Source organism: Molothrus ater, chromosome 2, assembly GCF_012460135.2.
Source record: "Molothrus ater isolate BHLD 08-10-18 breed brown headed cowbird chromosome 2, BPBGC_Mater_1.1, whole genome shotgun sequence".
Taxonomy (NCBI): domain Eukaryota; kingdom Metazoa; phylum Chordata; class Aves; order Passeriformes; family Icteridae; genus Molothrus; species Molothrus ater.
Genome location: NC_050479.2, coordinates 34837510 through 34864861, shown reverse-complemented (window position 1 = coordinate 34864861; position 27352 = coordinate 34837510). Strand labels below are relative to the sequence as shown.

General features: G+C 37.7%; 1 protein-coding gene across 1 annotated transcript; it reads left to right on the top strand.

The window, feature by feature from the left end:
- Nucleotides 1-13937: 13937 nt before the first annotated feature.
- LOC118693633 (interleukin-5 receptor subunit alpha-like) lies at nucleotides 13938-27000 on the top strand. The gene is made up of 10 exons (XM_036394345.1): nucleotides 13938-14040; nucleotides 14366-14520; nucleotides 14655-14802; nucleotides 15354-15462; nucleotides 15551-15738; nucleotides 17759-17895; nucleotides 19407-19551; nucleotides 23380-23467; nucleotides 24635-24722; nucleotides 26920-27000. Exons 1-10 carry the CDS (start codon nucleotides 13938-13940, stop codon nucleotides 26998-27000), a joined length of 1242 nt encoding a protein of 413 aa, XP_036250238.1.
- Nucleotides 27001-27352: the final 352 nt, after the last annotated feature.

The window sequence follows — 27352 nt, the reverse complement described above, 5'->3', positions numbered from 1 at the left end:
GAAAGCTGAATTGAAGCTCAGGTCCTCACTGTGTGGGGATGATGCATCCAGACATTTGTTTTAGTTTACAAGTATTAGTTTTCCTCCCTATTTCCTTTACTTTCTTGATTTAGCATGTTTGTACTTGATCCTAGGCTACCATCATGTGGCCACTTTGAGAATCTTCCCAAGTAACAGAAACAAAGGCTGCTTACTCACTGAGCCCGGAAAGCAGCAGGGCACTGCCTGCACACAAGATGAAGGCCACTTGGAGATTTCTGAGGGCATAATTTTCCTTCTTGATGGCACTCAGTCATCCTTTATTTAGACATTCTGTTCTTTGGTTTGTGTCTGTTTTACTCTGCTTTTATTCTTCCCCCCTGTAAACACTGAAAAAACACACTCTAATTTCAGAAGGAAAATTTTTCTGTAAGTAGCAGCTTTGGGTCACTCCGTGCATTAAACTCTAAACCACATTTCTACCCAAACATTTCATAAACTCAGTTTCAAATCATCCCCATGTAAATCCCTTCTGTAAGTCCTCTGATATGGTCCCCCTCAGCAGCCTTGCCTCTAGGCTGGAGAGACATCACTTTGACATATGGATGGTTAGATGGTTGGATGGGCTCATCCGAAGACTTAGAGTCAGTGCCTCAATGCCCAAATGGAAATCAGTAACAAGTGCTGTCTCAAAAAGGTCCATGCTTGGTTGAGCACTATTTTACCTCTTCAGCAGTGCCACAGCCAGTGGGATCAAGGGCACCCTTCAGTGAGTTTGTGGGTGGCACCAGGCTGAGTGGTGCAGTTGTTGCATTAGAGGGAAGAGATGTTGCCCAGAGGGAGACTTGAGACTTGACAGCCTTGAGAAGCAGGCTCATGTAAACTTCATGGAATTAATAATATCCTGCTCCTGAGCTGGGGCAATCCCCAGCTCTGTGAAGAGTTTCCTTAGAGAAGCTGTGGATGCTCCTTCATTGGAAGTGTTCAAGATCAGGTTGGGGGCAGGGTTGGACTAGACAGTGTTTGAATATCTCTTCTAATCCAAAGAATTCTTAGATTTTGGTATTTTATAGAATATGATTGCAGTAAACACTCTCCAAAGCATCTGAGTTAGTATTTCAGACTGTGACTCAGATATGGAAACACCTGTTTCTATATATTTGCAGCTGTCAGAGTAGGAACAGAGATGTCCAGGTCACACAAGGCTATACTGTGAAGGAAAACTTTGCACCAAGTAAAGGTACTTATGGTAGACTCATTTTTATTCATGCAATGATAGAAATAGAAATTTTAAAGAAACTACGTGGTTGATATATTCATTGCAGAACCAAACTGGTTTATTTGTCAGAGCACTTTATCAGGCAATAATCCACATTGGAGTTGGAGTCTACCACAACATGAAACCCAAATCCAGTCTCCAGCCAAAGTGGATATTTATTGTGGTGTTAACATTTCACTTTAGGCTTTTTCTTGATGTACAACAAATTGTTTAAAAAGTGGAAAATTGGAAATCCTTTTGATAAGGACAGTAGGGCAGAACAGCATTTTCCTCACTTGATAAGGACAGTAGAACAGAATAACATCTTACTCTTATCAAGGACAGTAGAACAGAAAAACACAGCCTTGAAGAAATAGATAAAGGGTATAACTTAGGCAGGCAGAAATCATGCAAAATGCAAGCAGGGTGCTAGCTCAGCTCTGCAAGGCTGACAAAGCAGAAGTTATGCAAGGCAATGATATTGTGCTTGCTCAAACGTGGGGATTGAGGAGCAGCCACCTAAAAAGGACACCAGGCATTGAAGACAGAGCCCAAAGAACAACATAAGGGGTGTGATTATGTAAAATAAAATCAAGAAGGTAGGGACATCTAATGAATATGTAATCAGTGTGCATGGTACAATCTCTGTTCAGCTGGTGCTCAGCACACTTGATTAGAGGAAATATCCTCGGGGTGACCAGCATGCTGCAATATAGAATGCCTGCTTTCTAATACTCAAAACTGTGCTAGAAGGTTTCTATCCAGTCAATTTCTTTATCAGATTAAATAAAGGTTTTTAGTTACAGATATCGCTCGTTCCTAGTCCTAGATTTTATTTTAGTAATTTATTTCATTTATTTCATTTTAATATTTAGTATTATTTTTCCAGAATTAAAGCTCCATACAGTGGATGTTAAACAAGACTTCAAAGATGGGATTAATTTCTAAAGTGTAGATTAAAGCTGCATATTGTATTCACCTATAATTTAGTTACAAGATTCCATGCTAATTTTAAACTGTGAACAGAAATGGATTCTTTCTGGGTGAAAATGAACAGGGTGAGGAGGGTGCTGTATTTATTTTAATTAAAAATAATGATAGCTGAATTTGTGTAGATAAAAATATCCTTATGGAAAAGATTGAAAATTCTTTATTGCAGAATTTCTTTGCCTTTCAAGTTACAATGACATTTACATGATGATCTTTCCTAGAAAGATGATATGCATCAGTCTGAAATTGTGGTTCTACAGCACATAAATACTTGCATTTATTTCCCACGCAGTACTGTACTCTCTCACAGAGAGAATTGTGCTAAAGTGACTTCCAGTCTAGGCAACTCTGAGTTTTGTGTGAGAAAATATTAAGGAAGTAAATAAATTATGTGCTTCCTCTGCCTTTCTGTATTTCGTAGAAGACATGGGCTTATCATGTTCTAGTAGTGAAGATTTGCATTTGAGCTATTTTATTCTTAGATGTACCTCATTCATTGATTGTCAAAGTTTGTGAGATACACTATCCAAGAAAATTCTGCTTTTCTTTTTTTTCAAGTCTTTTTAGCAACTATTTGCCCTGCTTTTTTCAATCTGTTCTAATTCCTATGAGATTTTTAGAGAATATACAGTGCTCTTAAAACCCTAAATATTGAATAGCTCTTAGCATGCTTTCCACCCATATTGAGGGCAGTCACTCTATTAAAGCATCTCTGGTTTTAGCTGTAAAGGGAGCAGAAAAGATCCCTGTCTGCAGTCAATCTTTGCCACATTGACATGTCCTTTTCAGGTTTAGCAGCCTTTTTTACTGACCTGTTGACGACAATTTTTCCTAATTTGGCTAATCTCTTTGTTCAAAGGACATGTACAAAACTCAGCCATGTCATCATAGGTCTGATCTAATGGGAGATAATCATTGTTAGTATCTCACCCAGCAGAAGGGATGGCTCTGAGAGAAAAACACCTCTTTAGCAAATTCTCCTGAAGGTACTGGTAAACCTACGTGAGATAAGGCAATGGCTTTAAATTGAAAGATGGCAGATTTAGATTGGGTACGTTTGAAGAAATTCTTTCCTGAGAGAGTGGTGATCACTGGAACAGGCTGTCCATAGAGGTTGTGGGCTCACCACTCCTGGAAATGTTCAAGGCCATTTTGGTTGGAGCTTGAAGCAACCTGGTGTAGGGGGAAGTGTTCCTGCCCATGGCAGGGGGAGGAACAAGATGATCTTTGAGGTCCCTTCCAACCCAAACCATCCTATGATTCTATCATTCCTCAGAAACAAAATCTTGTGAAACTAAGGAGCAATGGTTTAAAAGCAACACACAACTTGCCAGATAAAAATGAAGTGGAAGTGGCAAAATTAGTATGACTCAGCCTAATGCAAGGAACAGTTTAAAGAGTGATGACAATCCTGAATCAGCAGGGCAGACATGAGACCTCTGATGTCAAAAGAGCTGGTGGAACTACTAGCATGATAAAGTGCACTGGTAAGGGTTGGGGGAAAAAAAAGTGATCTCTGCCCTTTCAGTCACAGTGATCAGTCAGATCTCTGTGACTGAAAGGGCAGAGATCTGAGTGATTTACCAGTTAGCTGATCTGATTGCACACAGAGAGGTGAGTAAACTGATCTGTGGGAAAAAGGAAGTAACATTGGACAGAATGCGAGAAAAGTTTTGAAAATGTTAAGGCAAGCTTGATCCATAGTGGAAGCTAGAGTTTTGAGAAATCATCTCAGAGTGAAGAGTATGTCACACTGGGACTCCCCAGAACACTAAATGGGGAATTATATAAGCTTCACAGTTGAAGTAGCATCATAGAGGGTTTCATTCTCTCATCTTCTCCGTCAGAAAAGCATGTGTCCTTCCTGGGGCACTGAAAACCATGGATGGACTGAAACCACTGTGAACCTCTTCCACAGGTAAGTCCTAACAACATTCCTTTTTAAAATGTCTGCATAATTCACCCGCTTCTCTCAAGTTTTCAGAGGCAGGAACCCTCCCTCATTTCTTTGTGCTGGAGCAGCCTTCCTCTGTCTGACAGACTTAAACCAAGCTTTCCTCCACCTTCATTGTTTTTTATCAATCCTCAAGCAAAAAATTATATTATAGTCAGAAAAATCAAGTACCCTCCACTGGGCTACTGAAAAATATCTTCCACTCTGCACTCTCAAGTTATTTTGAAGCACAGGTATGGATTTCAGATGGCTCTCATTACAAATCTTTTTAAAATTTAGAATAAACCTGATTTATTAACTATGTAACATTTTAGGACTTTATCAAAATATTTCCTGGCTATTTTTTTTTTTTTTTACTGATGACAAACAGCAGTGTCTGTAGATAGGTCAATCTTTTAGGTGAGAATATAGTTGTTTCAAAGCTCATTGCTGTTACAACCCACCCCAGAAGATGAGGGTAAGCCAGGGTTCTTTGTGGGGGACCGATTAGCATGAAGTGACACTGACTGATAGATAAATATAAATACAAATACAGATATAAATATAAATATAAATATAAATATAAATATAAATATAAATATAAATATAAATATAAATATAAATATAAATATAAATATAAATATAAATATAAATATAAATTAAATACAAATATAACTTAAATATAAATATAACTTAAGTATAAATATAACTTAAGTATAAATATAACTTAAATATAAACATACAGGGTTTGTTTTAGAACAATTTGGTTGCAATGGAAAGCAGGTGTGTACATGTTTTTGTTATTATCCATAGTAATATAAAAGCATTAAAAAACACTTAAGAAAATGTATAGAGCAAGGAAAGAAAGAAAGAAAGGATAAGAGTAGAAAGATATCACCACCCATTGATCCCAAAACTAGACTTGATTTTTGCAGTTTCAGTATCCTTGATGCCCATTGGTCGAAGTGATAGCCATGGTCTTGATCCATTGGGGATGGGGGAAACCAGAAAACCACAAAGCTCAGTGCATTAATATATGCTCAGGCTTGGTGAGGATGCTGAGACACCACCCATGGGGCAGAGTGTGTTCTACTGTCTGAGGCAAGACCGTGGATCACAAGGCAGTAAGGGGTCTTTGATGGTTTATGACACATTGTAAGACATTTCACTGCCTCCCTCTTCACCTTAGTTGAGCCAATTATGGCCCTTCAGAAGGGATGAATATCTTAAGGCCACATCTGAATGCCCCAGTACCTGGGAGGGAGTTTTCACTCCTGAGTCCTTTGTGTAAGGGAGAACACAGGACATGGCAAAAGCACTACCCCACCTCACACCATCTGCTTCTTATAGGCCTCTTCCCTGACCTGGCTCAAACCCCAGCTTGCAGCCTCTGGTGGTAGTGGTGCACCCTCTCTGCACCTGGATGATTACTTTGAGCATGGTCAGTAAAGCACCTGAAGCTTTTGCAAATGGCCAGTTTTTTGAGTCATTAACCATTTTAACATTCCACTCTCTCAAATCTGCCTTTCAGTGGGCTTTCTTTCTCAGTGTATTGGCCCTGAGCAGAGGCTGATGCACCACAAGACCTCAATGGAAGAATTTGTATTAATGAGGTCCAGGTTAGTAATAAGGAATTTGAGCAAGCACAATTATCAATGTTGACCGATAATTAATAGTTGAGAAGAGTGCCTAAAAATGTATCATTCTCTAATACAGAATGAATTTCTGAATATCTCTCTGGGTGAAGTTACTAAGAGGAATTATTTTCTTAGATGGCTTAGTTGTGAAGAAGCTGACATGTTTTGAAACTGAGCAAAAGCTCTTCCACAAACAAGCAGTTTACTTACTTTCACTTAGCAGATGGATGGACATTTCCCCTCTGCCTGTCTCTGATGAATTTTATATCACCAGACTGTTTGGCCGAGAGTCAATTTTTTTTTCAACTGAGTGTTAAATGCTGCTCTTCACTGCTGTGCTCTTGGGCAGATAGAGTTTGGTAGGGAGGAATGTTACAAGGGTAAGAAAATTTTTCCTAGAATGATGGCTATGGCAGGTGGAAAGCCTTTTTTCTTCTCCATGTTTGGTTCTATAATGGACATTGACATACTTGTCTTCACTGAGAATGCCATCTGCTCATATAAGTTGTCATATTTGTTTAGGCCATAAGCACCCTATATGAGCACTAGAAGATGTTTTGTTTAATATCAGAAATATAGACAGGAAGCAGATTTTTAGTAACTACTTGTAAATCAATAGACACTTTGCCAGTGCCAGTCCTAGTTCTTGATGGTGGCATTATTAGAAAAATTAGAACCTGAAGTTTAAAAATGTTGTAGGGAGTTTTTTTTGAGTACCTGAAATGTTTTCTGCATACCAGCAGGGGAGGGAAATAGAATGAATAATTCTGAAGGACCTTCTTCTATTAATTGTATAGAAGCAGCATGGAGATAATTTAACATTGATTCATGAAAGGAGTAGAATGGAGAAATTTTTTCTTGTTTAGTATCTCTTGTTTTTTTAAATTGGCTTGGTTTTAAAGGTTTTATCCAAACAGGGGGAGCTGACATTAACTATTCTGCTATCAGCACTTGAATATCTGATCAGGAATAGTTGCACAAATTAATAATCAGGTGATGATATATATGTTCTGAAGTGCCTGGGAATTTACTCTGTATTAGGCTATGTTTCACCAGTTCCCTTGAAATAATACAGAAGGATCTCTTCCTAGAAATATTCAGGATGCATAACTATTGTTCCAATGATAAAAGATAAATAATTCTTTCAAGCCTTATTCTCTTAGGCTGCTTGTAGTCACAACTATTGTGATGCATCAGTAGTCTGACCATCACCCCAGAGGAAATCTGTGTGCATAATGAGACATCAGCTTCTGACCAGTGTCGAGTTTTTTTATGTAGTTCATTAAATTTAAAATGGAAATGACAGAATAGTAGCAATTAGCTATTTCAGATATATCTGGTGTTTTATAGGACTCTTTCTCATCCCAATGCAAGGTTGCCATACCCTACAGTGTACCCAAAACCTGCACATTGCTCTCTCATAAATCTCTGCCTGTAGGATTTGAGAGAAACTGGAACAGAGGCATTGTATCTAAGGCTGACTTTCACTGTCAACAGCTGGCTATTTGTTGCAGCTGATAATTTTCAGAAAACAAAGAGATGTCTCCTCCAGAAGATCTCTTCTCAAGCCTCACTTTGGTGTATGTACATACACATAGTTTGAAAAGTATTACAAAATAATCCATGACAAAAGAAATGTTACGTTTTGAGACTGCAGAGGCAGAGTAGAAGGCTGCATGACAACTGCCATCCTTATTACATGAAACAGAAACATGAGATCAGATTTAAAACAGAACTAAGATACCCAGATGGTGGAAATTTAGTCATTGCAGTAGAAAGCTGTGATTTCAAAGTTCCCTTCTCTTAACAATCAAGTATCACTTTCAGGACACTCCCTGCTATCCTTCAAGCCTGCCTCACTACTCCTTTGCAGTGAAATGTGCTACTAACAGCCCAAATTTCTGAAACTTCATTTTCACTTCAGTACAAAGCAAAAGATGAGGTTTTCCCTCTTCTTCCCTTGGTGTAAACAGAGGTGGAACTCAAGAGCACCTCAAATATCCCCAGCACGTGATTGCAAAAGCTAGCTGTGTTGACATAACAAACTGGACTGCAGGGACTGTGACAAGGGAAAGACCTTGTCCTTTAGTCACAAAGACCTTGTCCTTTAGTCACAAGCTTGGGACTTCACTGGCCCCACACAGGGTTCAGAGGACTGAGACAGAAAGGGCTGTCAAGTACTAAACACTGCTTAGAGCACAGGCTTTATGGAGTGTGAGCAGTCCTTCCTTTCCACAGGCACCTAAACCCTGCTGAGGCAACTGCAGAGTGCACTGGCTTTATGGATATTTTTAATTACATAATTTGCTGTTTTGATCAGCCCAAATCCACACATGGTTCCAATGCATCGCTTTGACTGAAACTGTAACACAACTCAGTGTGAGAGTCTATTAAGGATGGAAAAAAGGCGCTGAGTTCCTACCATTCCTACTTTCCTGAATAAAATAACAACATATGAAGATTTGAAAAATAAAATAAAAATCTTTATTTATTTAAAATTTTAAGAGAGCTCCAAAGAATGTGTGCAAAGTACTTAACTTCTTTTCTCTGAAGTCAGTAATGGAAGTGAGTTATGGTGTAAAAGAAGAGGAAGAAACATATTGCAATTGTTGAGGTGCTGCCATTAATTCAAAGTACAAACCACACCTTAACCAGACAAAATTGGCATGGTTTTCTAATAAACAGGAGACACAACGGGAATGAAGTTTTCTATATTTTAAAAATTGAGTACTGGGCTTTTGGTCAGGTTTGCCACTATTACCATTGGATTTGAGATTCCAAGTCACACTCCTCTCACTTAAATAAAACACACTTCTAAATATAGCCAGAGTTCTCCAGAAACATTTACTTTCCTTAATCTCAGTTCATCATTAGAAAAATGTGGGTTTTGTACATCCCCACCATAAGATCATGTCTGATTAACACCAGAACAAGGAAGCAATTGGCTTAAAGCACTTGGGATAAAGTTGGTTTAGCCTTACCTTGAATTGTACTATCTAGCTTTAACAAAAAACAAAACAAAAAAACAAACAAACAAACAAAATCAAAAAACACACAGACCTAAATATAGCCTTTTCTAATCTAAAATGAAGATTAGCTTATTGAACCTATGTATCAGGAAAATATAGATATAATTCAGAGTAATCACTGCCAAAAATATTTTATTGAAAGAAAGAGGCACTCAAAAGACAAAGCAGCTGTTTTTAAGACTTTACTATTAACAACCCAAAACATGTCGTTGATCTTCTCTACAACATTTCTATAGCTGGATTTTTTTGTTTGTTTGTTCATTTGTTTATGTTTTCTTTGAAACATGTAATTTTAACACACATACTGAAAGAATAAAACTATTTCCATACATAACTGTAACAGCCTCTGCCTGGGACGAGAATGAAGATCTTCAGGTTTCTAGCACTTCACTGAACAAGCACTGAAGGTGTTTTATGGGATTCTTCATTTTTCAGCATTTCTCTGCTGTGTCCAGTACCCAAAGATGGGGAAAAGCAAAGAAGAAGAGCTAGTTTCCATGGTCTGGAAAAGATCACACCAGCCAGCAAATGATAAAAACTATATTACTTTACCTCTCAGCCCTTTATAGAAAGGATTGTGAAATATTTTTTCCAAATTTGGCAGTTTTTGAAAAGACAATAAATAATGCAGTCTTGACACCTTAAGTTCATTTTTGCACCAAAACCTGGGGTCAGATCCTTTAGTGAATAAACTTTTTAATGTGAACAATGTGTCATATCTGTTCCAAGACAAAATACAAAAAACAAAAATCCCCCCCAAGCAAATAAAAAACCCAGAAAAATCACCACAATTTTTATTCATTATTGCCCCTCCAAATTCAGCTTAACATGGAAAGCTGGAATGCAAAATATCAGTGTGTATGAACAAAATTGTTGATTTCAAGCCCACTTATTATCAAGTCAGTCAACTCCCCCAAGAATGACATTCATAAGTTGTCTGTGTGTCTTGCAATTGCATTTGTGATAACTGCAAATTAACTTACTTTATAAAGCAAGCCAGTTAAAAGGACAATTTCAGGCTGGGCAACCCTTCAGACATGAAGAGTTAAACAGATAGTCCTACCTGTTCAAGATGCAACATTTATTTGTTCTTTGTCCTTATTAGTTCTGTGACTTTTTTTTTTTTCCCTAATTTGGTGCACACTGAAAGATGCATATTAGCCACTAAAAACCAGCAGAACAATGGTGAGTAGGATAAGATCTTTCTGGGATTTTAATTTCACAGGTCACACTTGAACTGTGTGATTTAATTTCTTCTTTAACCTGACTTCTTCTTAAAAGATAAAAGCTTATTAAAATACATTAAAAAGTTTTGAAACCTTTCTCTTCCATATACAAAAAGGGGAAAGTAGTAACAGCTTTGACTTCTGAGTTAGTCATGCAGACACGTGTCTCCTTAGAGGTCCAAAGGCCTTGGGGAAGGTTCCAGGCAGTGTTTGTTTTATTCAGAGGTGTGCTTCAGCCCCTCAGTGGGAAGTGGCCCTTGCAATGGGCTTTTCTCAGGGAGTGCCTTGTGAAAAGGGAAGTCTCCTGAATCAATTTCTCACTGTAGTCCTAAACCAAGACATTCTCCAGGGCCGATCTGTCCCACTTCTCAGCCCAAATGATGCATAGGTACCCAGGGTTTAACAAGCATTAAAATTAAGGTAAGTTTTGAAAAAAATAATGTAAATGGTACATTTGACTCTTCAGCTACCAAGAGATTTAAACTTTATTTGACCTATATTGCTTATTTCATCATTCATTGATCAATTTTTACATTTTTGACTATTAAATACAGGTTGGGGGTGGGGAGTGTTGAAAACCTGAAAACCTTTAATTAAGTCCAAGTTTTAGGTAGTCTTAATCAGACAAACTGTCCCAGTGATTCCCTTCATCTAAAACTGTGCATTAGAACAATGAATAAAAGATTTCATTGTTCAATGATTGAATTTACTTTCCAAATTTGGCATAATATAAATTTCAAGACCACCTGAAACTGTCTTTTTTGAAAATTTTACAATTTCTTTTTCAAATAAAACATATGTATATAAAAACTATTTCTTAAAAAATTAACTTTTATATTTTGGAGGATATAATAATCAGCCCCAGAAACTCTTCAAAAATAGCTTTATTCAAACACATGTATAATGCAGATTTAGAATTTAATAGTTTCATGTTCTGCCACTTGAACTAACAGCTCTTAAGTTTTATGAAACTTGTTTTAGCTATTTTAATTTTTCTTTCTCTGTCTGCTTCCCAAATTCAGCAGGTGGGTTTTGTACAAACAGCCTCTGCAGCTGCAGTAGTGGATGAGCTGGCAGCTCCTGTCAGTTCTATTCCCTTTCTCTTACTCCAGCAATGCACTACTGTAACCCAGACGTTGCTGGGCACCAACCAACAGGTATTAGCTGTAGCTGAAGCTCAGAAGTGAAAGAGATGGGACAAATAAAATAAAAAAAAGAAGTGGTAAAATATGTATAGTTGTTTGGGGTGTTTTTTAAGCCCCATTTTTGACAGGATATGGCTTGGAAAGAATTGGGGTTTTTTGTGGGGTTTTTTTGTTTGTTTGGTTGTTTTTTTTCATTATTGTTATTTTTTAGATGATTTAGATTGTTGAGATAATTTCTGTCCCACTATATTAACTGGACTGTATGCAAGTATATTTGGCTAGTATGCATTTTTTTCAAGACAAAAGAGCAGAGAATCTTATTAGAAAAAAATTGTCAGGCAATGAATTTTATTTTGCACATCATGGACTGAATTTCAGCACCATATGCTAACTCAAACCTCTTTGTAACACAGGATGAGGAGCACAGAGTCCTGTCTGAGAAGAAATGTTCTGTCTTTCAACTCATCTATGCTGGCATAAATGAAAATGCATGTTCTTTGACAAGTTGTGATTCAAAAGCTTTTTATGTATGGACAGGTTTTGTTCCCTCCTGGTCACTTTGGGTGTAATTATGCTGCAGTGCTTTCACTTTACTGTTTTTTGTGGACTAATTAATTGTATATAAACATAAGAAATACCCTGTGGGGTCAGCCCAGCTGTCCTTCTGCTGTTCTGCCTGCAGCAGTGAGAACAGGAGATGTTACTCAGAAATAATCCCCAACTCTGGCCACCTCCTGCAGCCCATTCCCTAAGTATTCTCCCAGCACCTAGAGCTGCTGACTTAGGGATGTGAGCTTGTGCATGCCCTCTAATAGTTTTTTCTGGTAGCTTTCCATGTACCTGATTTCCATGCATTTTCCTGGTCCTGTTTGCAGCCTGCTCGCCCTGTGCAGCCTGGCAGCGTTGGTGGGAGAAGGTGTCCATGTTCACTGCACACTGAGTGCAGAGGCGCCTCTCAGCCCTGCACAAGAGGTACTCCTAGGAGCAACTCACCTTGGGGAAACAGCACTGCTCTCACCTGAAATGCCTTTATTTGACTCAGGTTGGTTGGCTTTTTTCTAAGTTTGTTCAGACTTTAAAAGTCTTCGTTGTCTGCCCCTGTGTGTCCTGTCTCCAACTATAAATGCATTTATATTGCTGCACAAATTATGTCCATTTTTGTTTCTAACACCAAAAGTTGTTGCTACTGTAAGATTTATTTTGTTCCTTTTCCTGTTCCACATCCCCTTTTGACTTGTGTTTTTCAAAAAAAATCATGTTAATATTAGCCACAGGTATTTTAACTTGCTTAATGTTTTCCATCCTCATTTTTCCCTTTCTGCTAATTTAAATAAAGTACTTACATGTTCCTAGGACTGTTTTTCATTGCTCCATTCCATGGAGAGGGATGAGCCATTATGTGTTGAATAGTAAACCATCAAAATTTCCTTGTTTTTATTTTATATTTTCCTGACTTTTTCCTCTTACCACACACCATACTGTTCTAGGAGCACAATTAATGGCACAGCTCATGCCTTCCCTCTCCAGACAAGACATTGGAATTGGCTTCTTACCTGGGCACACCAAGCAGAATTTACTCTTTTTTTGGCTGGCATAGTGTGACTAGCACAGTATAGCTGCTGCTGGTGCTACAGCTGAGATCACTCCAGAATGAACAGAATGGGGAAAACTCTGCCTCACAGCTTTCTGTTATGAATTTTTCACAGCACTTCATAAACAAGGGCAGCATTCCTTAAGGGGTCTCTTTTTCACTGCATTGTGATAAAAGAGCATCATAAATTAATCTGTATATGTATGTAATTTTAAGTGTATGTGTATTTCTTTTTTTCCAGGAAATCTCATTGTAGATTTTTCTGATTTGCTGAACATTCACACATTTTCCTCTGCATGACCAGTGCCACTTATTAGTCAATGTATTGTGAACCTTTCGATATGGCTCCAGGTGCTGATCCCTGGACACAATATGTCTGAGAATTTAAAAGTGAAAACAATCAGAGCCAAGATAAATCAGTTAGTGAGCAAAAGTCTCTGAACATGGAGGCATATGAACACAGAGAGTATCAAATGTTGTTTTACATTAAAGCAACCTCTGAATGAGACCCTTCAGAGAAATAACAATGCTGTCTTGCTAAAACCAACTTTGATCCGTCTGAATCTGTTTGCTCACTGTATTCCAAATTTAGCAATCACCTGAAATTCTCTTGCTGATACTTTTTCAAATGGCAGGATTCATCTCTAATGGTTCATATCCTCCCAAACCAGGTAACACAAGTCACAGTCTAGAAATGACAGTTCTCTATGGTCACAAGAGGCCAGATAACACACACAAGGAGAGCTGCTGGGCTTAAATCAAGTCATGGTTATGTCAGGGGGGCCCTGCCTAAACACTTGCAGTGTCAGTAGTGTCATATCTGTGCTGTTGGCTTGCAATCAAAGCTGTGCTGTCACTCAGAACCAGTGCTCTATGGCACACATTCTCTCTGGCCCTGGCTCCCAGTCAAAGAGTGGGCTTGAGTACAAACATCCTGGCAACAGCAGGCACCAGTCAACAAGACCTGTCAAAGAGATGTCATTTCATATTTACCTTTTGTACTTTAGACACCTTTTAAGCATCTAGGTGACCCTTTCCTAATATTTCACAGGTGCAAAATGAAAACATCATGTTCTAACTACTTTTTCAACCAAGCCTATAACTAAAGAGTCTCCAGTTCCCTCAGACCTGTGGCCCAAAACATTTGCTATGGCACGTGTGACAGTCATTCGTGTCCTGCTGATATTAAGCTTTTTCCAACATAAGAAACTGTTTTCCACAATCCTGGCAAGTGGAAAAGAAGACATAAAGGGTAAGTAGGCTATTAACAGTTCATCCTATGTTAACCTTCCCAGATCTCCAATGAGAACTTTCAATGGCCCATAGGGAGAAATAGAGACCTGCAGTAGGAGAGGTGTTCAAGACAGGCAAAAGTGAATCAATTAATTTTGAGAGCTGCAAAGAGCAGCATGATTCAAATTGCTGAAAGTCATATTCAGCCAAGCTCAGAAATTCCTGCTCCATGCAAGAACAGAAATCCTGGTAGAGCTACTGGGCATGCAAGCCTTGCTGAGAAACAATTCCTTCGTGTACACAGTGGGGGATCCTCTCTCTATGTAATATCATTGTAATTACAGGTGCACTTAGGCTGCATAATGTTATGTGGGCCACCAAGGATGATTCAAGAGTTATTTTGTCCTGGGACAATAACCTGACAAAAGAAGAAACCAAGAAATACACCGTGAAGTATATTTTGAGTTATAAGTTCTTCAATACCACTAAGGAAAGGAAAGTAAGTCCTTCAGAGGTTGCACATAATGTAAAGTGAAATAATATATCATATTATTCAGTAGATAAGTTTGCATAATTTCCCTTTCAATACTTAGAACTGTCTACCTTCACGGAGTTTCTTCTTCCTCCTCCTAGGAAAGACTGCAAGAGAAGGAAAAGAAAATACATCTTCAATTACACTCTGGTTTTAATGCTAAAGTTAAGACACAACTTTTTGCAAAAGAAACAGAAGACATAATTAAGGAGAGTGACTGGACAGAACTTACTTACAAGGCACCTCCAGGTCAACTATTTCCTGCTTGTTGTTAGGATATCCAAGCATTTATGATAATTTCCTGTCTTGGAGAATTTCTGAAATCTCATTATTATCCTCTGCTACTTTTTATGTTTTTGTTCAGATATGTTAAGAATATGGTTCATAATACCTTGAGATAGTGCAGAATTATTTCCTTTATTAGATGTGTTCAGATTCAGAAAACTCCGGCTCTGCTGAGCAAGATGTCAGTATGACCCAAACACTCTTCTCATTTCCCTAGCAACTCATGTGTCATAAAGATTGCCTTCTGTATCACATGATTTCAGCAATTCTTAAAAGATCAGAGATTTTAATTTGTTTTTAAGTGGGTCAGTAAGGCTTTGGTGTCAGTAGTAGATGTGCTTCCCAATTTTCACAGTCTACAAAGCAGAAAGGCCTATTTTTTCTCAGATAGTACTTTTTCATGCTTCTAGAAATAAGCCAATATAATGGGTTTGTAAATGCAACCATAATGTTGTTATTAGGAAATCAATGTACAATCAACATGACTCTTTCTTTTTACCATTTCTTTGTTGCAGTTTACATTCAGAATCTTTCATGCATCATATATAACATTTCTTTTTTCAATTGCACCTGGCACATCAAAGCAGAAGCTCCTGAAGATATCCAGATCTTTACCTCATACAGGTAAAGGATGTTTAGCAAAATAAGTATGAAACCATGATTTTGGACCTAAGTCTTTGATTTTAAAAAGTTTTATATTTCCTTCTCACAGACATGTAGGAAAGGTTTTTGCATGCCAGCAATATATAAAAAATGCAAGGAAGAAAAATATTGGATGCTATATGAAAGAAATACATTTCCAACCATCAAGGAAAATAAATTTAAACATAACTGTGAGAAATTTGAGAAATATTTCAAGAGGACTGTCTTATTTCAAAGCTTTCACACCTCAGAAAATAGGTAAATATTGTCTATTATTGTATATTATGAAAATTTTATTTATTGGTTACTTCATGAAAAGCAAAAAAGGAAATAGGTGTGACATAGTCATAATATTAATTCTAACTATTTAGGCATTCATCTTAGTGTGAATGTTGCACAATGATAAAACAAAATGGATTAGGGCTGAAGTATTTTTAAATTTTTTTGTCTGATTTAATAACATTGTTTATCTATAATTTTAATTAAAAGAAAATATAGGCTAATGTGAGGAAACAATTTATAAGCATTGCACCCTTGTTTCTCCATTTTTTTCATTTCTATCCTTTTTTTATAATGCTGAGCAAGTGTGATTAAGAAAAAGAACAGAAATAGTCACAAGTCTCACTTATAACCTGAATTTAAGAACATGAATATTCTCAAACATTAGTAGAATTTTTATTTATTTTTTAAGTTAAAAATATCTTGGCAGTTATTTTTAATTATCAACAGTTTTGAATGATCATATAAAATTACTTTTCCTAACTTCTCTGGGAAGTTTGAATTAATCTCGTGGGTAAGAAATTCACCTGAAATTTAGCAAAGATTGCAGATTCAAATGCCTTTTAAGTCTTTAACATGTTGATTGTCTTCCAGACCTGTAACCTGGGAATCAGTCATAGCTCAAGGGATGATAAAAATTTAATTTAAAACTCTAAATATTTATTCTGAGTTAGATCTCATCTAACCTTTTCTAAGACATTAAAATTGTTTGCTTTACCTAAAGCTTTTCACTGCAATCAGAGCCAGCTATAATCTGACATATGACAAAAGGATGAAATGAAATTGCTGCCTATTCTTGACATCCTTACAGAAGGGAGAATGGTCTGGCAGCAGTATTTTAGAGACTAAACATAAAACCCCTGCTTCTTCCTCTTCTCATGGCTCATGTCTCTTTAGGGCTCATGGTGTGCCCCCACCCTCAAAGGCTGCTAGAGCAAGCACAGCAGCTGCAGGGACCCGTTCTGCTGCCACTCACCCTCTCTGGATTTTCTCAGAGTGCAGCCCTGTCATCCCCAGACCTCAGCGACCCTGTCTGCAGAAATTTGCCATGAACTTCTGCCTCTGCCGGGAGGGATTTTTCAGAAAACTCCAGCTGGAGTTCTTCCTTTCATAGAAATCCAGCAGCAGCTGAGAAGGACTGAGAATACCTGGGTACTGAGAACACACTCAGCAGCAGTGCTCTAACACTTGCCATGCTAAAGAATAACTATAGACTTGCTTATATGAGTCCAGATATAAGGTGAATATATACATGAGCTGAAATCCTGGGGACTCAAATGTCCAATACTGTAATTCCTCCACAGCAAGTGCTTGCTTGCTCCTCTATAGGAGAGAGAAAGAGAGATATAAGCATCTGCAGAAATCTTCACGTATTGAATCAGACAATTCTCTGGGCAACAGGTTGTTCTGGGAAATTGTGGATGCCCCATCCCTGGAAGTGTTCAAGGACATGTTCAATGGAGGTTTGAGCGACCTGCTGTAATGGGAGGTGGCCCTGTCCATGCAGGGGGTTTGGAACTAGGTAGTCCTTAAGGCCCCTTAAAACCCAAACCCTTCTAAGATCCTATGAAGCCTTTATAAGTGTCCCCTCTGTAACCCCTCTCTGAGACATGAAATTCCATTTTTTAAAAGTAATAATACGAGGACTGAGGGTAGACAAAACACATGTATCCTACAAGACATGGAGCCAGTAGCAGCCTCATGGTCTCCTCAACACCAGCACTGACTCTGGAGAGGGCCTTCTTCTCCTTCCCTCTTTCTGCTTTTCCTAGAAAGATACATGGGAAACTCCAACTACATCCCTTTATTTTGAGGTACTTACTGAACAGCAATTTCAAAGAAAATGTGTCACTCACTAGAATGTCTTTGGGCGTGGCAAACTCCAAAACACTCAGCTGTGTATTTTAAGGACTGATGTACTTTCATTTGTTTTACATCTGTATAAATTCAAGAAACAGCATGAGGTACAGAAGGTCTCTCTGCACTCTTTATTTTTCAGAGAAGTTGAACCCACCAATCAATGTCTCAGTTTCCCTTGAAAACAAAAGTATTAAAATTCATTGGAAACCTCCACCTACTATTGGTTCAGCAAGGAAGAAGTGTTTTTTGTACCAAGTGAAAATAACAGATCATAAGGTAATCAGCTTCCCTGGTAGTACACTTAGTTTGTACAACATAACTTCCACAAAAACAAGGCATCCCTCAAACTTAACAGAATTTAATCTCAAACAAACTTTAAAGAAATCCCATTGTCTTTAATAAATAATACAATTTGTCTTTCTGACAAAAATGAAAAATCAATGCATTTTATGAAATCTTTCAGAGTCAGGCTTGCATTGAAGTGAAGAAGTTTTTGTCTTCTATATTAAATTTGAATTGTACACTATTATCACATAGACTGTATTGACTTTTTTTGTTATAGAAAAAGAATATTGTCTGAAAGCTAGAAAAGGTTGTCAAGTAGCATGGAAAACAAGATTAGAATTTGAAATTCTGGTTAAGTCTGAAATCAACAAGCCAAAACTCAGTAATAAGGGAAATCTGATGATTAGGAAATTCAGGTCAAACACAAAATAAAGAATTAAATATATCAACACAAAATAAGGAATTAAAATATAGGAGTCATCACAGAAGAAAGAAGGCCTGTGGATTGCATTGAACCACAAACTAAGTCAACCATTTTGTGCTAGGCAAAGGTCAAATGTTATTTAAGTGTATATGACCAGCATGTCACATGTAAGATGCAGGTTGTGACTAACTTGCCCGTCTAGATGCTGGGTTTCCCCTGAAGTTTCATATTGTGGTTTGGGTACCACAAAATATTAATAGACACCAGAACTGGAAAAGCCTTAAAGGGAAGCGAAAGAACTGACACGGTGCACAGAGTCAAATCCACACCACATCAGTCAGTATGAAGAGAACAGCTCATGCTTTCCTAACAACAAGGAAGCAAAGATTCCATGTTTCTCCTTGTATGAGATTCATACTTTCTACTTCTTTGCAGCCTTTTAACATCACTTTTAACTTCTACAAGCAAGAGTTTTCTCTCTTTCTTATTACTTCTAAAATTTCTAACATTGTTTATTTATAGAAGTCTGCTTCAGTATTTAAAATTGATTTGGGATTATTTAAAGATCCCTCTTCTTTAAATTCCACCACTCCATGTTTGGGCTTGATCTTTTGAAGTGATCTTTTTTTTTTCATAGGCACAATTAAAGATATTTCAGGATAGCCACAAAAACAATGGATATTCTTCAGATGAAAAATGAAAGATTTTATTCTAACAGAGAAGCAAGTGTAGCAGACTACCCACACCAAAATCTTGAAACTTGCAGTTCCATAGTTACTGTGTTTATCCTATATGTGATGTGATAAAAAATGAAAGGGGAATCAGTGTTTTCAAATTCCTAATGTACTGCCATAAATGATACCTCTTTGTATCTTATCAGTTCCAGTCTCTTTTCATGTTCAGTTCTGAGTTTTAACACACATCAGATGAGAGTCAATTGTATCTGGACATAAGAACTTGTTCTGAAAATCTCTTCCTACTAGTTAGTTAAATAGTAGTATTTGACATCCCTAGTTTATATCTGTTTGAACTGCAATGTAAAATATTTTAAAACAATCCCCTAAACCTCTCTTGATAGATTGCAAATGTCACTGCAGAGAACTATAAGTATCCATTTCATAAGCCAGCAAAAAGATGTGCGGCACAAGTGAGGGTAAAGAAAGAGATTTGCATAGCAAACAAGATCTGGAGTGAGTGGAGTGAACCGGTGTTTATTCATGATGGTAAGTTATGTACTTACTACTCATTACTGTTTTCATGGGTTATGTTATTACCATTCAATATATTTACTTCATTATTGCCTCTTTTCTGCCCCAGGCTGGTGTTGGGGCAGAGACCTGGGGGTCCATGGCACACACCAGGCTCACACAGCTCTGCTGTAGGGAAGCAGAGTCCTTAGTCTGAGTTCTAATTCCCTGCTTTTTACGGAACTGTTGTCCTGACTCTTGACAGCCTTTAGGAAATAATAATGGTTAGCAGCTGACTAGGTCCTTACACCATCATCCCTCCACCCTGTTTCCTTGCCCTGCAAAGGACAACCCACACATGTCTAAAAATACTTTCAACTGGAGTTAGTAAGCCAAGAAATCCACAAAAGTCCGACCATTCATCAAACCATATGGTCTTTAAGGACTAAGTCCAAAATGTTCCTTATTACACTGATGGAATAATTTCTTATCTGACAGTGATAGGAAATGGTTTAGCTCTTATTTAAATGTATGTGCTCTGGCCCCAACATTTCACTCGAGCACAAAGTAAACAAGAGCATTGCAAAAACAAAGTAAACAAAAGTATTGCAATACTTTTCCTTCAACCTCTATAAAGAAAACCCCTAACACTGGTGTACTTTCCATGATGAGAAAAATGTCTCCACATGCAGAAGCTTTCTACCATCAGCGTAGGCAGAGGGGAAGTAGTACAGTGATGTGAGGCTGTATTTGTAGAGAAAAACTTGTGTGTCAGCATGCAAAAAAAAAGCACAGTACTATGGGTAGTAAAACAAAACAAGGTAAGTGTCATTATTTAATAAAACAGACTGTATTTTGGAATATGTCCTATTGATCTTTGAGCTTCAAATCCCTATTTATCTGAGGACAGGAAATGCCAGGTGAGATGTTATTTTTTTGAAGTGGGTTGAATGTAAATTCAGTTATAGAGTTTACTGGATACTGGATTCCTGCTCTATCAGATGCCTTATTGTATCCCACTGGTCTGCTGAAACCTTTTTTGGCCTAAATTCGTCCATTTAATTTCAAAAGCATTCCACTTGGGAAATATCTGGAGAGAGAAACCTAATTGCCCTTCATTTTCATTGTGGTGAAGGAGAGAAATTTTCAGGCTGTAAGAGTCTTGAATTCCTCTTTAGAGATTCCCCTTTCCTGTCACTAAAGACAGAGAGAGTCTAAGACCACTGCATGGCCTAGGAGGGGTCTGCCCAGTCTGTGTGCCTGGCATCAGGCTGCCACATCTGATGTGTAGATAGGGGAAATCAGAGGAGGGCCTCTGGGAGGAGGCATGTAGATTTATTTGTTCCCTGCCAGCCTTTCAGCAGAAGAAGGAAATGGAGTTGAGCAGTCACCCATTCTGGTTCCAGCTTACCAAACCTTTCTCTCAGCATCTGCAGTCTCCTTTAGCTGTTTTCAACACTGCTGCTTTCCCAGCTTCCTTTACAGCTGTTGCTGAGGTTTGAGAATCACAGCATGTTTTCTCCACTTCAGAAAAGTTTATGATGGACAAGACCCCCATGGCACATGAGCTGTAATATCTGCATGTGTTCAGTGCAGCAGGATGATTTACCCTGGAGCATACTGCACATGTGGTGCAGCAGTTCCCCTCCTTCCCTCCTTCCTACTCAGAAAGGATCAGTGGTTTTTATAAAATTAATATATGCAGTTATTCCATTGGAGGGTCAGGTGCTCAGCCAAATCTCTTTACATACCTCCTTTCATGCTGAGACAAATTTTTCTGTCCATTTTACTTTGTATTCTGTGGAAATTATTCTATCTGTTTCTAATTGGAAAGATGTATAAATGGACATTATGAAAGTAACCTGAAAAAAACCACATCCATTCAATATTTTTGTTTTGAAATGTGTCTATTTTTCTGGTGTTACAATATCTCTTTCTACTGAAATTCTTGAAGAAGCATGGCATGACCTGCTTTCTGTTTGCTTCTCTTTGACATTCTACTGTTTCATCTAGGAAATGTGCAACATTTCTTTAAGAATGCATTTTAAAAAGGCATTTTAGCCTTAATTTAAAAAAAAACCCTTCATTTAAAAAAAAGCCGAAGCATCAAAATGAAATAACATAATTCAAAACATAACTAAAATATTTGTTCTGAAATGTTCCTTTGACATGAAAAGAATTTGCTAATTTTCTCATGAGGAAAACATTAATTCTCCTTTGGAATTAGCATATGCCCTCAAAAAAAACCTTCACAATTTAACCTGAACTGAGCTGTTTACTATAAAAACTTTCTGCTAAAAAAAGAAATGTTTAATCAGCTTTATTCATATGTAGAAACTTGAAATAATTGGTCTAATTTTTAGAGCTGATGAGCATTCATAGATCACTTTGAAGTTTGTAGTAAATCAGAAGTGTTCTGCATTTTTGCAAACCAAGACACTAGTTTTGGTTTCAAAGTTCTGTTATTTCTGTCAAACTTAAAGCATTTGCATCTGAAAAAAAACCCAAAAAACAAAACACCATGAAATGGTCTACCCAAAAGAATATATGTGCTTTTTCTTGCTGCTCTCCAAAAGGCAAGAAGTAAGAAAGCAGGAGAAGCAAACCCCTTTGTGGTTCAGCTGATGATAAGAACAGGACTTCCTCTTCTCCTGGGTGTGTGCACGATGTAGGGTTAGCAGAATGATGCAGAGAAATTACCACAAACTAAAAAAAATTCTACTACACAGTCCAGAGGTGGTTCAGAATAAGTTTTCTGAGCCTTCACCTCAGACAGCAAGAAGAAAGTAACTTCCTTTTCATCTTAAAGTGAATAAAGAGTAGTTTTGTACTTAAAGAAGATAAGGCATATTCTTATAAATTCTGCCCACAAGTTTCTGAGTGCTTTTCTTGGTTTCATATGAAATTTGTGGAAATAAATGGGTTCAAACTCAGAACTTTCATTCTTTTATACTTTGATTTTTAATCTAGATTGATCCTAACACCACTGGTTAACTGGCCTCAGACTATAAATATTTTAAGAACTGTCCTTGCCTGTTTTTCTTCAAAATACTTAGTTAAAACTAGTCCAAACTAATTGTGGTTCTGAAGCTAGATATTAAACAAGAAATAAAATTTCCCAGAAATAATTTCTGAGTCAACCAAATACATTGCTATTTTGGGTATTTTGGAGGAAGAAATGCCAGGTACAGAGTAGTAGTATTTGTTGAACAATAAAAATATGTATTGATGCCATTTCTTTAGGACTATGCCAAGCAGGGTTAAAAAGGTAAGTATAATAGAAACCAAATGCTGCTGCTTGAATCAAAAAGAATATTTTGCTTGAAAAAATGCTTTTATTTCTATCTTGCCTTAAATCAGTTACAGCTGTGAAGTGGTGAGGAGGCAGAAGAGGGGGACCCATGGTGTGTGGAGATGGGAGGTAGCAGCAGTAGGAGCTCAGGAGCAGCAGCAGAAACACCAAGAGCAGATGGACAGAGGGTTTCATCTCCAGAGGAGTCAAGGCTGTGTGGAAATATCCAGTGGCAGGACAGGCCATGCCCAGGATATGAGAGCAGAATTCCAGGAAAAGGAGGGAATGGAAGGAAGCAAGGGGAAGTGCTGGGCAAAGACAACAGCAAGGCTGAGGGCTAGAAGGATGAAGGGGAGGAAGGAACAGTGCTGAAGTCAGAAGCCCTTTTCCCCTAAAAAAGTCTCCAGGAAATATTTCTTTAAATCTGTGACAGTTCAGGAATAGCAGAAATAGAGCAATATTTATCAGTCCATATGCAATTCATCAATTTATTAACTATCCTAGCCTCTCCCATATAATTAACATTACTTTTCCCTTTTTCTTTTTCCTTTTCCTTTTTTTTTTTTTTTAAGAAAAGACAGTGGATATCCTACTGTTAAGCCTCACATTATTTTGTCTTCTGGTTTTCCTTGGACGTCTGCTGATATATGCATGTAGAAGGTAGTGTACATTTTTGATGATTGTATAAATTTCTGGTGGAAGAGGGGTCAGGATGAGAGTAAACCATACAATGGATAAAAGTCAAACACAGATTTTCTCAAGAAGCAGTTAATTGTTCCTTTCCAACTATTGTTCTAACAAACTAGTGCTTGATGCTATGACCTAGTGTAAGATACTGACACCTGTAATTCTTCTCTTACAGCTCCTACCACAGTCCCCACAGATCCAGTCTCACACTCTACTCTCTGATGTATTTCTGCAACTATAAATGACATTTTTAATCTTACTCTGCCACTCTATCTTCCATGTGACTCTACTCCATGCTTTCACAGATTCTGCATTCAAGGCCACCTCTATTAATCAGGCCAGAGATGAACTTCATGTCATGCTGTCCAATTTCATTTCATAATCCATGGGTGTTATGACAGTAGTCTTTCACTCTAAACTGGAGACTTTACTAGAAATAAAAAAGGGAAGTCAGGCTGGTGGAATGAATTTCCTTTGCTGTACTATTAATACCATTAGTAGAGCAAAGGGATAGTAGTGGCCCTGCACCCACCAGCAGTTAATGCTGCTAACTCTCTCTATGCCACTACTTTTCTGCCTGGCATCATAGGTCCCCTATTGACAGCTGCCTATGGCAGCAAAGGCTTTCTTGAACTGAGAAATAAACTTGTCCAGGATAGGATGATGACTCAAGATACCTTAGTATTTGGAAGGTGCAGTATGTAAGTAGAGCTTCTAGTAAAAGTAAACTTATTTAATTAGTGACTAATCATTATTCCTGATTTGTATAAAAGAAATTATCAATTTTTAATTATGGAAAGAGTACATAGGAATAATTTTTTAAGCTACAGACACAGTAGCATGCCACAAGTTTCACTTTGCTTGGAAATATTATTTATGTAGAAATCATAGGTTTTTTTATATATATCCAGTTCTTTTAAAACTCTTGCAGGTTAGAAACCAGTTAGGCTAAAGAAGAGCTAGTGAAAATGTTGAAAAAAGTGTCTACAGTGAAAAGAAAGAAAAAAAAGTTTTAATGGCTTTAGAAATAGCAGATGCCTGTCTTGGAACTGGAATATAAAGTACAAATATATATTATATTAGCATCTGATCTGTTCCTGCAGACAAGAATAGTAGCGTGCCTGTATCACTGTCTTGCAGGTACAGATGCCTGGAAGTTTTAACCACACCTGTTCCACATCCTTCAAATAATATCAAAGCGTGGTTAGCAGATGAGACTCACCACCAGGTAGTGTGTCTTGTTTCTCTTTTTTCTCTCACCACACTGACACGCATGACATTACTTGCAATTGGATGGTACAGCATTGCAGTTGGAGCAGCATCTAATTAAAACAAATCAAAATAAAACAAAACAAAACAAAACAAAAAAACCAAAAAAAGAGGGAAAAGGTATGTACAGCATTTGTTGTGAGAACCGAATACCTTGTGGAGGTTACAGGACTGATGTCAGTAGACAGGATGGAGAAAATCCTCAGGGGACTAAAATGTCCCTTGTGCTCCAAGGTGTTTCAGCATATCCACACTCAGTGGAACAACATTTTAAGGAGTGATCACCCTGAGTCCCTGAGGAATAGTCATTATGGGATGTAAGCATGTCAGCCAGCTATCAAGGAGAACTTTTTGTGGTGATCTGCATGTCATTGGCTCTGCAGTAGCAAATGTGCAGGTTCTTCTAGCAGGAAGGAGGAGGCTGCACAATGCACGCAATGTAATCTACCACAGCTGTGCCCCTGGTTCAGGACAAAGCCACAAGCAGAGGTGTTTACTTTGGAAGAGCTGATGCACTGTCAGCTCAGGTGCTTGTTTATCTCATGCCACATTACAAGGTCTTTAGTCAACTTGGCAAAACAAGGACTAAATATTTACAGTATTTGGAGACTGTTGTTAATGGAGCTCCTTGGCTTGCACATTCAGTGTTTCTCATTGCTGTCATTGTGTGAGTTGCAAGGAAAAATGTGCTAGTCAGGCAGTAGTTTAGATCTGTGTAACTCCAGAAAAGCCACACAGTGAACTGTGTGCTAGAAGGGACAGTAAGATTGCTTCTTACCTGGTTCTGCAACACATGAGAAGGCACAGGTGTGCCCAAATTATGATTTTTTTGGTAGAAAGCACCACTGAAAAAGGAAACTGTAATGAGGATTTCTCTGATCTGTGTGCTCAAAATATTTGTTCAGAGCCTCTGCAGGATTTCTGTAAATTTTACTCTATCCTGCCATATTATTATACTTACACTGCAATATCAAAATCTAGTAGAGCATTCAGCAATTTAACTAGTAATTTCCAGTGTGTTTTCTTATGCTGCTTTCTTTCCCAAGAGAAAGATGCATGCCTTCCAATATTGTGTTTTGGGGCATTTTTTAATAATATACCTACGTCGTTGACACTAACCACGATCATCTCAATCCAGGAATCATAATTTGAGTTGTGAGACAAGAGGAATGGGTTGTTTTGTTTAATCTTATCTTCTGAAAATGAATTTATGGGGAAAATTATGTGCATATTCTATATAATCAAATGACAAATTGAAAGATTGAAGTGTTTTGAACTTGCCCCTGGAGTTCATTCCACAAGCCTTGGGCTGGGTCTCAGAGCAGACTGTGCTACTCCTCTTCACTGCACTCATCTTCTCAGAAAAGCTCAAGAGGTCCAGAACTGGCCTGAGGCCAAGTCTCATATTCTCAGGATTCAGAATAATTTCTATGGCACTTCTGGTCAATATAATTTGACCAAATTGGATGCTAAAAGTGCCATGTTGACCCTGAGCTCAGCTGGTTAAAGAGTATATTTATCACCTCTTCTGTGCTGAAGTCCTTCTCACCCATTTTTACCAGTAATTGTGAGCAAATTAATTGATAATACCCATTGTGGCTATGAATATGGACTAGAAGAACAAAGAATCATAACCAGCAGCTTTATATTCTGTATCACCCTTCGTGTTAGAACTGTGTAAACTGCTATGCAGGGGTCTTTGTATTCAAAATATAATCACAAAAAAACCTATATTTAATGTTGCTGACATTGAAAGAATTTATTTCTGCCCCTTAACTATTACAAACACTGAATAAACCTTTGACAGAAGACTTCAGCATAGCTGGGGAGTTACTGTCTGCATGATAGCAACAAATTACTGAGACAACACTGTGGTCTTTTGATTCAAGCAATTGTTGATGGCACAATGGTCATATCAGCCTGGAGAGTGACAAGAAATATAATTAAGGCTCAGAACAACTAAGTAAATTTGCCTGTGAGTAACTTGTAGATTGAGAGAGTAATTAATATAATCTTTGTATTCCAGTTGCAACAGAGTAAGCAATATGTCCTAATCCCAGATATATGCCAAATAAGTTGAGTACTTGTAGAAATGCACAGAATTTTGAATACCAGTGAATGTGCATTTTATGCATAATGTAATTTTTATCCAACAGCAACATATGTCAATGCAAATGGAGATGAACTCAGAGGTTACTCTGGGAACACCAGAAGAGAAGAGAGATGAGAACATTTGACTGCAGAAATGTTTGAAGGAATTCGTGTTAGAAGACCTATAGAGATGACATGCCTTTTTTATCTGCATGCAAGGTACCTTCCCATGAGGTGGACAATATTCCAACAGATCAAACAGCTGATATGGGAGTTTGTCTGAGCCAAATAACTTCTGCTCTGACAACATGCAACTCTTAAAATTAGCTTTGGATCACAGACACAAAACACTATCTTGTAGTTTGTCTCTAAAAAAACTGATCTTCAGACCAGTAAAATTAGAGCATCTCAGAAAACATGAACTAATATTGAGGTCCACTTGGGTTAAAATGAAATTAGAGTTAATGTTTCATAATGCTACAATGGCTTCCAAGCCCT

Coding starts and splice junctions, on each gene's coding strand:
- LOC118693633 (XM_036394345.1), top strand. CDS start 13,938: ATGGCACGTGTGACAGTCATTCGTGTCCTGCTGATATTAAGCTTTTTC. Junction 15,463..15,550: donor CAGATCTTTACCTCATACAG/GTAAAGGATGTT, acceptor TCCTTCTCACAG/ACATGTAGGAAAGGTTTTTG. Junction 23,468..24,634: donor CTGATATATGCATGTAGAAG/GTAGTGTACATT, acceptor ACTGTCTTGCAG/GTACAGATGCCTGGAAGTTT.